Source organism: Siniperca chuatsi, linkage group LG18 (genome assembly GCF_020085105.1).
Source record: "Siniperca chuatsi isolate FFG_IHB_CAS linkage group LG18, ASM2008510v1, whole genome shotgun sequence".
NCBI lineage: Eukaryota > Metazoa > Chordata > Actinopteri > Centrarchiformes > Sinipercidae > Siniperca > Siniperca chuatsi.
Window position 1 is genome coordinate 9,696,480 of NC_058059.1, and position 11,857 is coordinate 9,708,336.

Consider the following 11,857-nt stretch of genomic DNA (forward strand, 5'->3'; position numbering starts at 1 on the left):
TTTTTCAAAGAATGATCGTCATTATACTAGAATAGATGGTATATAGGACTGTGTGATACTAAGCCACATGACATTTTGTTTACAATTTGTATTTATTATTATTATTATTATTATTATCATTATTATTATTATTATTATTATTTCCAGTTTTATTGTTTACAAATACGACTTGTGTACGAGCGCACGCATCCTGTGACGTAGCATTGGTGGAAACGGTGGATTGCACAGAGTGAACTCTAAAGGCCCGCCCATCCCACAAACTTTTTAGAGCCAGAAAAACTTGCTTTCCCAGGTCTGCTGCTGAGTGTCAAACGGTGAAGTTAGCAGGATAGCTGTGTGTCCTCTGTATCTGCTCAATATGTATAAAGTTGTTTCCAGTCTAAGTGGCCGCTGTGCAGTTTTAACAGGGCAGTCCTGCTGTCGGCCTGGTTTGGCCAAATTCCACTTGGCAAGTGGTGAGTTACCATGGAGACGAACAAAATCAAGAGCTAGTGAACGCTAGTTATGTTAATGCTGTTTAAACAAACATGGGATGTATTTAAGTTAGCTTTTATGTTTGTCATAATGTAGAAACGGCACAGTTGTTTACTGAAGATAGTTAAACGGAAATTAACATTATTCTCAGTTGCTCAGTGCACCTTGCTAAAACTAATGCAGTCTGATACAACAGCCCTGCAATAAATTCTACATTCATGAAGTTTATAACCATTGGTGGAAGAATAGCAATACCGCTCTGTAAAAATACAATAAGTAAAAGTCTTGAATTCAAGATTTCACTTAAGTAAAAGTACAAAAGTATTAACTGCAAAATGTATTTCAAGTATTAAGTAATTGTTAGGCAGAATGGTCCCTTTCAGAAACTATTATTATTATACATAGCATATTATTGGAATATAATTACTGATGCTTTAACATATAAGCAGCATTTTAATGTTACAGCTGGTGGAGGTGGATCACATTTTAACTACTTTATATATTGTTGGATAGTTTAATCTATAGCACAGTATCATTTTATAAATTGATCACGTTTTGTTCGTAAAATCTTAATCTTTGCAGTAACTAGTAACTCCAGCTGTCAGATAAATGTAGTGGAGTAAAAAGTACAACATTTCCCTGTAAATGTAATAAAGTAGAAGTATGAGGTAGCATAAAATTGAAATACTCAAGTAAAAGTACCTCAAATTTGTACTTAAGTACAGTATTTGAGTAAATGTACTTTCTCCCACAGTTTATAACATTCAGTTTTTGTAGAAACTGTTTTAGTTAGAGAGGTGTTGACTCACCTGTACATGTTTGGTAACAATGGTAGGGTAAATAACAAAACCAGCTCTCTGTACACACTACGGTTCAACAGCACCACAAAACACATCCTCCAAATGGATCATACTGTACAACTGAATCAACACCTCTCTAAATCTGTTTCAACAAAAACTGAACATTGTTGCAGGGCTATTGTATTATACTGCTTTAGTTTTAGCTAACCTACTAAACTGCCAATTGAGTGTATGTTAACAGTAGAAATCAGTGCAATGCACTATCCACTGCTATGTAAAACTGACTACCTTGTTACTTTATTAAAACAAGACATTTTATAGGGTGACCTAAAAATATTAGTAACTACATCAAATTAAATTGCAGCAGAAGATGTTAGGTAGTAATTGCAATATTAAATAAAATACTTTCATTCATATTATGTCACCAGGACTGGTTAAATTGAGGCTGCATATTAAGAGGGAATAGTTAAGCACATGCTATTTAGACCCCCACTCCTCTGTGCACAAGTTAAATGTTTCTCAAAGGGTGAAATACAGCATTAAATTTTGCTTTGATCACATAAATTGAATAGTTGCCAGCCAGACCATTGCTCCGTCTACCTCACATTTTACAACCAAGGGTAAACAGGCAGACCTTTATCCTGTGTTGCACAATGGGAGGTCTAAGGTGAAGTTTATGTGGTTGGAGTGTCAACCTGAGTTTAATCTGATTACATACTAGCAAGAACATTCTGAATGTTATGAAAAACAATAAAAGCATCAACGCTAATTAAAATTTTACATCTAATGTGTGTCTGTCTGTAGATAATAAGGCCGCAGAAAGAAACATTAGAGTTGTAAGACCTAAGGTAAAATGTCACTGACAGGTTGTTTCACAAGTGACTCCCAGATGTCACAGAAATGTCATAGTAGCGAGTCTTATCTCGCTGTCTAAACTTATTTCACAGGTGCATCATGTCAGCAATCTGCCTTCAAATACCCTACCACAGGCGTCCCAGAGATGCCCCCATGTAATTTCAAACCAGAGGAATACAAGGTGAGAGCAATATCCTCCAGGCATACAGTGTCTCTATCTTGCCCTGTATTCTGTAAACACCTCAGTAATGAATATAAAATGTTATTATGTCAGAATTAGTAAATAAAAACATGCTGGTACATTCATTGTCAATGTCATTTACAGTGGTATTTTCACACGCACACCCGCAGACTCCAGTTACACTGATGAATGCACACAGCCCACATCTTTGAAAAGCTCTTTCCAAAGAAAAGAGAGATCATGATCCTCCTGTACTGTAACTCCTGTCCTTTGGATTTGTCTCTGTCCAGGGTATGTCCAAAGAGCGGATGATGGAGATCCGCAGACAGTATTGCAACCCCATGATCATGAAGGTTACCTACTATAAGAAACCAGTGTTCATCCTCCAGGGATACATGCAATGGCTGTGGGATGTGGATGGGAGGCGATATCTGGATCTATTTGCAGGTGTGGCTACTGTCAGCGTGGGCCACTGCCACCCGTAAGGTCCTTTTTTCTTTGCTGTGTTGCACAGTTATAGCATTATATAGCATTTGTTTTATTTTGATATACAGTTTTCAGTCAAAAATGACTCACTGTTGCTCCGATTCTGACATCTGTGGCTACAGGAAGGTGACAGCAGCCGCAGAGAGGCAGTTGAAGAGACTGTGGCATACTACTAATATCTACGTCTATCCTCCTCTCCATGAGTATTGTGAGAAACTAGCTTCCTACTTACCGGATCCTCTTAAGGTACTGTGGTAGATTTGTTTTGTTTGTTTGATCACCTGAGGGGAGGAGCCTGGATAAATATGTAGGCTAAAATTAAAATGTCTGCTGGTCTGTCTTCCCCTGTCCAGGTTGTATATCTGACCAACAGCGGCTCAGAAGCCAATGACCTTGCTATGTTGATGGCTCGACTTCACACAGGAAACTTTGACATCATCACTTTCAGGTACAAGTCTTTTTACAAATTATGAATAGAGAGAGTTACATCCTTATGTGCTTCAAAATTAAGTCAAAAGTATATGAAAATACAGAATTTTTTTGTGTTAACTTGATAGTAATGCTTATAACATCATGTAAGAGTAAGTAACATTACTTTTTTTTATAAGGCTAAAGACTAAAATACACAGGCAGTGTTTACATTTTTCCCCCAATAATATATATTTTTTAATTGTTTTGCGGTAGTTTGTCCTTTCCCCCATAATTCAAAAATAGATCCTTTTATGAAGCACAAATAGGAGAAGTGCACAGTTTGAATAAACACCAAGTTGATGATTCCAGCTCCTACTCAGGAATATAAAAAAATGCTCTTTGTGAATGTGTGTGTTTATATTATATTCTTATGCTCATTCAGCATGTCACACATTGTCTAGCTTGATTGTTCTCTGTAATCTAAATGTACACAATGTTTCTGATTGATTTTTCTCTTCTAGAGGATCATACCACGGTGGCAGCCCACAGACCATGGGTCTTACTTCCAATGCAGCATATAAATACCCCATTGCCAATGGTTTAGGCTGCACAAATGTATGTATTCATTAATGTATTACAATGTCATATTATAAGAAAAGCATACAATTGATGATGCACATTATAATTTCTATTTTAATGAAGTTGAATATATAATATGGTGATATAAATGGACAGATGTATGTATGATAGATAAACTGCACACAGAAGACAGAGGGGAAGCAGTATTGTGCTAAAAATGTTGAAATAAAATGTTCTCAATTAGTGTATACACACACTTAGAAGCAGAAAGAACATGCACACACACACACACACACACACACACATAAAATGTGTGCTCTCTCTGCCTCTGAGTATTGTGTGCATTCATTGCACTAATTAAAATACAGGTGAATAATGCTGTGGCAGCATTCCAAGTTTCATGATGATTTCTTTGTGCTGCATTAATTATGAGGGACTGTTGCTGTCAGGTTGATCCAGCTGACCAGGTTTCTTCCCAATAAACAGACCATGTGTCCTGATGTGTTCAGAGGTCCGTGGGGAGGAAGCCACTGCAGGGACTCTCCTGTGCAGACCATCAGAGAATGTAGCTGTGCCCAAGGTACACAAACACCTGAACCTATGGCTCAACACACCCACACTGCTCTCATAAACAGGAAAAACCACGACTGTTGTCTGCGAGATTAAGCATTACGAACCCTTTTGCAATATTCCTACAAATATTAACCTTTGTTTTATTTAATGTGCTGTGTTCATGCACAGTGATAAACATGGCTCATGCTGGAGGTTGTGTGTGTTCTCATTTTGTTCCTTTTTAATTGCATATGTATTTACAGGCAGCACAACATCCACATAGAACTGCCTCTTTTGTTAGAGTCAGTGCTTGATTTTTGAGTGTGGTCTGTCTTTATCCAAGGTGAAAAAACATTTGTGTTTTCCCAGTTTTACATTTCTGCACAGACCTTCACAACAGCTCAAATGAATGTGTATTGTAATGAATTTATGTAGTTGCAATTCACAAAATGGATTTCATTCTATAAAATCTAACTAAACATCACGAGAGTAAAACAGGTCAGTTGTAACCCTGAAAATGAGACAAAGGAAGTACTGAATTGCCTGTATAGAGTTCAAAGTCTCCTACTGTTGATCATTTACCTCTTTTGACCTTTTACCATTTTCAGAAATTTTAGCTACATATTATGCCCGTGGCTCAGCTAGAGAGTCTACCTGGAAGTGGTCAGTACAGACTGTTTACACAAAACAAACTGTTATGCTGCAATATCAATATCAGTCAATAACAACCCTGCTGCTGTGGGTTGAATATAGTTGTTAATTGTTATAGTGGTGGGTAATTTGGACAAGATGCAATTATCACAGACCTGTCTCAGTTCACAAAATATGATATAATTACAAAAATATTCCAAATGGCATGGAAAGAGTCAAATAAAAGTATTTAGGATCTCACACTGTGACTGATTTTGGTAAGCTTTAACTTATCATTCATTAACTGTGGATCATGTAGTTATATAAGAATTTTCTCATGATACTATTTTATGGAAAGATGATAAACAATATATGGAATAATTGCTCAGCCCATAGCTTTTGTGTAAAGATAAGCATTGTTTTTTAAATGTCTTATTTGTATACACATGCTAATGTCTGTATTAGTTTAATATAAAGGACTTCTCTTTGTTTGATACAACAGGTCATTGCATGGCAAATGAACAATACATTGGACAGCTCAAAGAAACATTTGCTACGAGTGTCCCAAGTCGAATTGCTGCTTTCTTTGGAGAGCCTATTCAGGTACTATATTCTGTTGTGGAATATAGTCTTATATGTTGTAAATGATTTTGCATGTCTGATCTGTTGCTTTGCCACATTTAATATCAACTTTATAGTATGTATTTACAGTAAAATTAGCACATAAATTATACATTTATTGAGTAAATTCAAACAGAACAGTCCTTGTTTTTTCCCTTTATACAGGGAGTCGGAGGAGCTGTGCAGTACCCTAAAAACTACCTCAAGGAGGCTTACAAACTTGTAAGAGAGAGAGGAGGGATCTGCATTGCTGATGAGGTTAGATACACATTGTATACATCAGATATTTTTTATGGATGGATTTTCTATTTGCAATTTAAACTATATTGATTTGTTCAAAAAGACTTGTGTATTACAGTGCACTGAATTAACAGATCCACTGTTTTAAAAAAAAATTGGAGCCTGTATTTGTATGAACAATATTTAGTTTTCACTGTTTAATGTAAGTCTAATATTCGAATGGCGAATGTAAGTCCAATATTCACTCTACTTTTAGCTGTGTTTTGGTTCTCCACCAACCTCTAAAATAAATATCTGGCTCTTTAGCTGCTAAATGCTCCACTATGTTCACCAGCTAGCCGCTAACTTTGTCTTTCTTCCCTTTGCTGTGCAGGTAGTGTTCAGTGGGTTTTTCAGAGCTTTTTCACTAAAAACAGCTACCTGCTGCTGCTGGAAACAAGGTTGATGAGAGCGATGAGACTGAACCAAACAGTCAAGTTGCAGGCTGTAAAAGCAAAACAATGCGCTGAAAGACGCTAAAATGCTTTGTAGAGCTGAGGGGAACTGCAGAGTCAGCTGATAATTCTCTGTGGCTTTGTCACTACGAGTGACTCCTTTCACATTACTTATAGTCATTTTACCCATTGTTAATATAAAAATATTGATCATTAAAGCTTTAAGAAAAGTGAAACACCGACTGCTCATGGGTCAACAAGTCAATGTTTGAGTTGAGTCGGCTTATTTCTTATCTTAACAGAATTACTTTTCTTGAAAAGAAAAAGGATTTCGGCACATATGAGCTTACAGTTCCATGACAAAGTTGCTATTTAATGCACAAGAGAAAGACATATAAGGCAAACACCGTATAACAAGGCTTTCTAAGGTTAAGCACTAATGGGCAGTCCATTAGTGCTTAACGTTAGAAAGCCTTGGACTGCCATGGTGTCTTTTAGTAAGTTTCCATCTTTTTAGCACTTCTGAATAAAAATGTAAATAAACTTAATCATCTATTTTGTACCTGACAGGTCCAGACTGGATTTGGGCGAACAGGAAGCCACTTCTGGGGTTTCCAAGGTCATGACATCATTCCTGATATGGTTACAATGGCAAAGGGCATTGGTAATGGATTTCCAATGGGAGCTGTTGTTACAACACCAGGTAAGATAATACTGTAAGACATAAAAACCTAGTTTGAAAATCTGCTTGTATGTTCATAAAAAGTTACAGTTGCAAAGAGTGAGCATAGTGTATTGTTCTTCATTATTTCCACTATTAAATTGATAAGATGCATGGAAAGAGAGGAGACAACCACTGTCTGGTTTCCCAGGTAGTGATGAATCATACAGCTTCATTTTGTGGGTTAAGAGTTTTGACTCATTCCACTAACAAGCTCAAAACAACAATGATTGGGCTGATTTATGAAGAATGATTAAATGTAGCAGCTTCTTATTTAAACAACATATAATAGTTACACATTCAGTCACTTACTAGTTATAGGCAATTTATCACCACATCAGGTACATTTTATACATTTACTTAAAACTGAGTAATTATGGGGTGGATCACTTCAATTGAATGTATATGGGCGAATTAAATTATAGATTATCTGTCTATGACTCACACACCACTAGTGTTGTGCATGAACATGCTAAAAGATTGAACATGCTCATATTTTTGGTGAACGGTGAACTGAACGTATCCGTTTGCAACTAATGAACATGAGCGTGGGTGTTGTTAAGTCCTGCGAGAGTTAATGACGCCCATGCGCTGTGTTTTACGGCACCCGGCATGCCGGTGTTTTGGGGCACAGAATCTGATGGGTCACAGATTTTTGAAACGACACAGTGAGCTGAGGCATCCGACCAGTCTTGGGAAATATCTGCAAGTGAATGATGATGACAAGAAATTATTAAAGGGTAAGACCACAAGAGCTGCAAAGTTTGAACTGAACTTTGCGCTAGCTCTTGTGAAGTGTGAACTTGCAAAGCACTGCACTTAACCCTTAAGGATGGCACGCTCTCTGCTGACGAGGATATATCAGTTACATTTATGGGAGGTGAGGTGAATTGATTGCATGGTCAAATTGTACAGGTTACACAAGAACACACCAATGTTCATTAGAAGGCTTTCAGGTACCAATCTCATTAACACAACAATACTGGAGACCTGTGGGAACTATACTCAGATTAATACTGTTCTGAGAAAATAACATAACGCTGACAGGACGAGCTCTCTTGACCCTCACCTCTGTTGCTCATTGCTATGATTCTCTACCTTATTTTGTATATGTTGGAGCTGACGTGATGTGTCGATTACCCTCATGTCTTGAAACAAGTGTATCAGTGACTGGATGTGTGATCACAGGTTGTGTTATTTGTTGAGGTAGCTAGTTGCCACAGCTCTCTCTTAGTGATCAACCTTTATGTACTAACACTTCACACAAACACCCCACTGTTTTCTTTTTTGATCCTACTTTTGTAATGCATGTAGTCTGAGGATATATATTTTTGGTTTTAATTTGAAGCAGCAGTGGGTGGAGGTGTGAGCTTGTTTATTCATGTGTTTTCCAGAAATTGCAGCTTCATTTGCCAAGGGGGTTCACTTCAACACCTTTGGAGGAAATCCTGTGGCTTGCGCTGTTGCTTCATCAGTGCTTGATGTAATAATCCATCTTCTCTTTGTACATCAGTGCTGTTCATCAGGAGAGAGAGTTCAGTTTGATCAAAATTCAATGTATTTCTGCGTATTATTATTGTAGACTGCACACTGAATTACAATTAACTGATACTTACTTAACAGACCATCAAAGAGGACGGTGCCCAGCAGAACAGTCTTAATGTGGGCACCTATCTGATGACGGAACTGGCAAAACTCAGAGACAAGTATGAGATTATTGGTGATGTCCGTGGAAAAGGCCTGCAGATCGGTGTGGAAATGGTCAAAGACAAGGTATTTAGTTTGTAACAGAAGTGACACTCACCTCCCCGCACATGTTTGAACAACGTGTGTGTCAGTGCTGTGCCCCCCGGGGGCCATGGTTCAGCAGTGCCCCAGTTAACCATTAGCCTGAACAGCAGTGACCATCTGTAATTGTGAACAGAACATTCTCAGCTGGAATACATTTACTACTGACTGAAGTCCTGACATGTTGTTTTATTCTGTTAAATATTGTATTATTATTGACGTCATGGTTTGTGAGACTTTGCTACATTGCATAATTTTTCAGTGTTTGTGCCAGCAACTTAGGTAAAAGGATTCTGGCCTCTCTAATTCCATGATTCGCTTTTTTTTTTTTTTTACCTGGAAACACAACAGAATTATGTAAAGTAGCAAGGAGAATGATCTCAAAATGTATGACAACCTCTAGCAAACATAGGACAACTGCAGACACGCACCGAGACTGACTGAAAGGAAGCTAGTCTAAAACTACAAACTACAGCTTCAAATGTGAGCATCAAATTGATTAAACACCTCTGACAGTCTCAATAACAACAAAAAAGAACCACAAACTTGTCCACACCCTGTCGGTGTCCCTCACAAAGAATAGGGAAGTTATCTAGGTTTTCTGAACGTTGTCTTGCTTTTTATTCCTCTGCCCATCCATCCCATCATACACAACATGACATATTGTCTCAAATGTTTACAGTTCAACATAGTAACTGATTGACCATGAGCAGAAATTCATTATCCCTGTTTTATGCTGCTGTGTTTGAACTACCTGCTTTTTACCCAGCAGATATAAAAAGCCTGGAAAATGTAGATGTGGCTGACTAATAGTGGACATCTTATGCACAAGTTGGCCTTGCCAATATTCAGATGTATAGCCTCTCAAGCTAATTAGCAATTAGAGGTTAGGTGCTTGAGAATTAATCGAATAATTATTGGACGCTAGCAGCTGGACAGTGTTCATATAGGTAGTTACTTTAATTACTATGGTCACTGTTAAACATCCATCCTCATTCATTCTTTCACCTCTCCCCAGGCCAGCAGGGACCTGCTGTCTCCTGAGGCAATGAGTGAGATCTTTGAGGACGTCAAGGACATGGGAGTCCTAATAGGGAAAGGAGGAGTGTACGGACAGGTAACAGCACTCACCTTCTGCTGAGTCAGCGTGTGGTATGAACCGAACTGGCCCCTACATCACAAAGCTTATTGTTTGTTTGAAAACAACAAGTTAAACATGTTGAACAAGTTAAACAAACATGTTTAACATATGTTATGTTATGTTTTGCATAACATTTTAAAAAGAGCTTTTTTCGCCCTGCATCGACAAAGATCCATGTTGCTTTTGGTAGTGGCTCAACAAAAAGATTCACTCTGATAACATTTCAATTTCACTATGCAATATTTTATCACTATTTTGTTGTAGCCTTTCAGTACCCTCTTGGGTACTTTTGCCTCTGCTCATCACTTACCACTCTAAAAGGACAATTTTGGTGCAGCTTTTACCCACTTTAGAAAATAAAATACTGCAGGTATTTCATGTTTTTGCTGCATAGCGATTATTATATTAGACGAAAAATATTAAATATGGGGGATACGTTTTAAGACTCCAACCACTACACAGTCAAAATGCACTGCCACAATAATTCACTCATGTTTTTAATTGAAAAGAGGAAGTCTTAAGAACATGAAAATTGTATAATTGTATATAAAACTGTTTTGAATGTCGTTTTCTAGGCTTTTTAGCTGCTAAAAATCAGTTCGTCGTCACCTCAGCTTTGCCTTTAAGAGCATCTTCTTCTGTAATTTCTACTGCAATTACAGCACAATTTTCATTACGATATAGATAGCTACATGGGCTGTTTTTAAATTGCTGTACCTCCTCCAGTAACCAAAGTCACGCCAAACCAAGAACACACAATGAATTCAGGAATAATCAATAACTCCAAAAAAGGTTTCACTGATTGTTTTTTTATTTATTTTACCTGTATTCTTTATCTGATGAATATTGCTATTTCTACCTCTCAACATATGTTCCAGAAATGTCTGAAGCACCTGCTCTGCTGTCAGTATGTGACACAGAATAAAGCACCTTACCTGGTCACACATTTTCTTGGTAATCAGTATCTCTGGCGCGCCATTATCTCCCCTCTTTTCTATTTTTCTCACCACTTCAGACCTTCCGCATCAAGCCCCCCATGTGCATCACGAAGGAGGACGCAGATTTCTTCCTGGCAGTTTTTAACAAGTCCATCCACAACTACATGGAAAGAAGATGAAAGTCAGTTGAAGGTCAGCTGGATTGCTCAATGCCAAGGACCAAACCTGGAACTCAGAACTTCTGAATCGTGCTTGGATGTAACATTGTATGATTGTTTTACAATTTGTCATTTCTGAACAAATGCTTTGTTGCTGATTATAGATGTGAATGTAATAAAAATGAATCTGTGAGCTTGAGGAACAACCATTTGTGCTATTAAACATTGGTCACACTGCCCCCTGCAGGTATTCATTTTATGTATTTATATACTTTTTGTGGTACTAAAGCTGAAAACGGCTAGGGTTTTAATTATCTTTTTAATCCCTCACTCTCTATTAAGATTATCCCTTTTTCTTTGTTCTGGATCAAAAGCAGATCAATTCCATTGCGCCGAGCTTTGCAGGGCCCAAATGGCTAAATGGGTTATTGTCTGTGAACGCTGTACAGGGATGACCTAACCACTGCCCACTCAAGGGCTACTAGTTCAAGCTTCATAGAGCTACAAATGGCTTCCAAAACATCTACATATTACAGTGATTGAAAACTTTCCTTAGACTCAAGGTATTTTGCCCTTTCTACCAAAGGGGGTCAGCTTTGACACCACTTGATAGAGGGTAAGTGTAATGTGTATTGCTAATCTAGCAATAAATCTTCTATAATAAGAAACTCCTTCAGCAGAAACCACATGCCACATTTGATCAAATGCTTTCTTGCTTTTGAAAAACTAACACTTAAGCGAAGCTTTAGTCCTGATTATTCAGCTAAGAGAGTACTTCCTCTAACTGCTCTATATGCCGTTGCACAAAAGTGTCACATCCTCCAACTACAAGAGTACTGAATGATGTC

At 37.7% G+C, this 11,857-nt stretch overlaps 1 protein-coding gene across 2 annotated transcripts; it reads left to right on the forward strand.

Moving 5' to 3' along the window:
* The first annotated feature begins 227 nt into the window (after nt 1-227).
* Nucleotides 228-11,248, forward strand: LOC122865331 (alanine--glyoxylate aminotransferase 2, mitochondrial-like). 2 transcript variants are annotated; one of them, XM_044173609.1, is made up of 14 exons: nt 228-455; nt 2,222-2,310; nt 2,601-2,791; nt 2,919-3,042; nt 3,150-3,244; nt 3,729-3,822; nt 4,273-4,366; nt 5,471-5,571; nt 5,755-5,847; nt 6,834-6,966; nt 8,379-8,518; nt 8,608-8,757; nt 9,791-9,889; nt 10,929-11,248. In XM_044173609.1, exons 1-14 carry the CDS (start codon nt 359-361, stop codon nt 11,028-11,030), a joined length of 1,602 nt encoding a protein of 533 aa, XP_044029544.1. In that variant the 5' UTR covers nt 228-358; the 3' UTR covers nt 11,031-11,248. The 2 variants fall into 2 exon arrangements, with proteins under 2 accessions (XP_044029544.1, XP_044029545.1); XM_044173610.1 differs by having other exon boundaries at nt 236-455; nt 8,379-8,467.
* Nucleotides 11,249-11,857: the final 609 nt, after the last annotated feature.

Coding starts and splice junctions, on each gene's coding strand:
- LOC122865331 (XM_044173609.1), top strand. CDS start 359: ATGTATAAAGTTGTTTCCAGTCTAAGTGGCCGCTGTGCAGTTTTAACA. Junction 2,792..2,918: donor AGCGTGGGCCACTGCCACCC/GTAAGGTCCTTT, acceptor CTGTGGCTACAG/GAAGGTGACAGCAGCCGCAG. Junction 3,823..4,272: donor ATGGTTTAGGCTGCACAAAT/GTATGTATTCAT, acceptor CCCAATAAACAG/ACCATGTGTCCTGATGTGTT.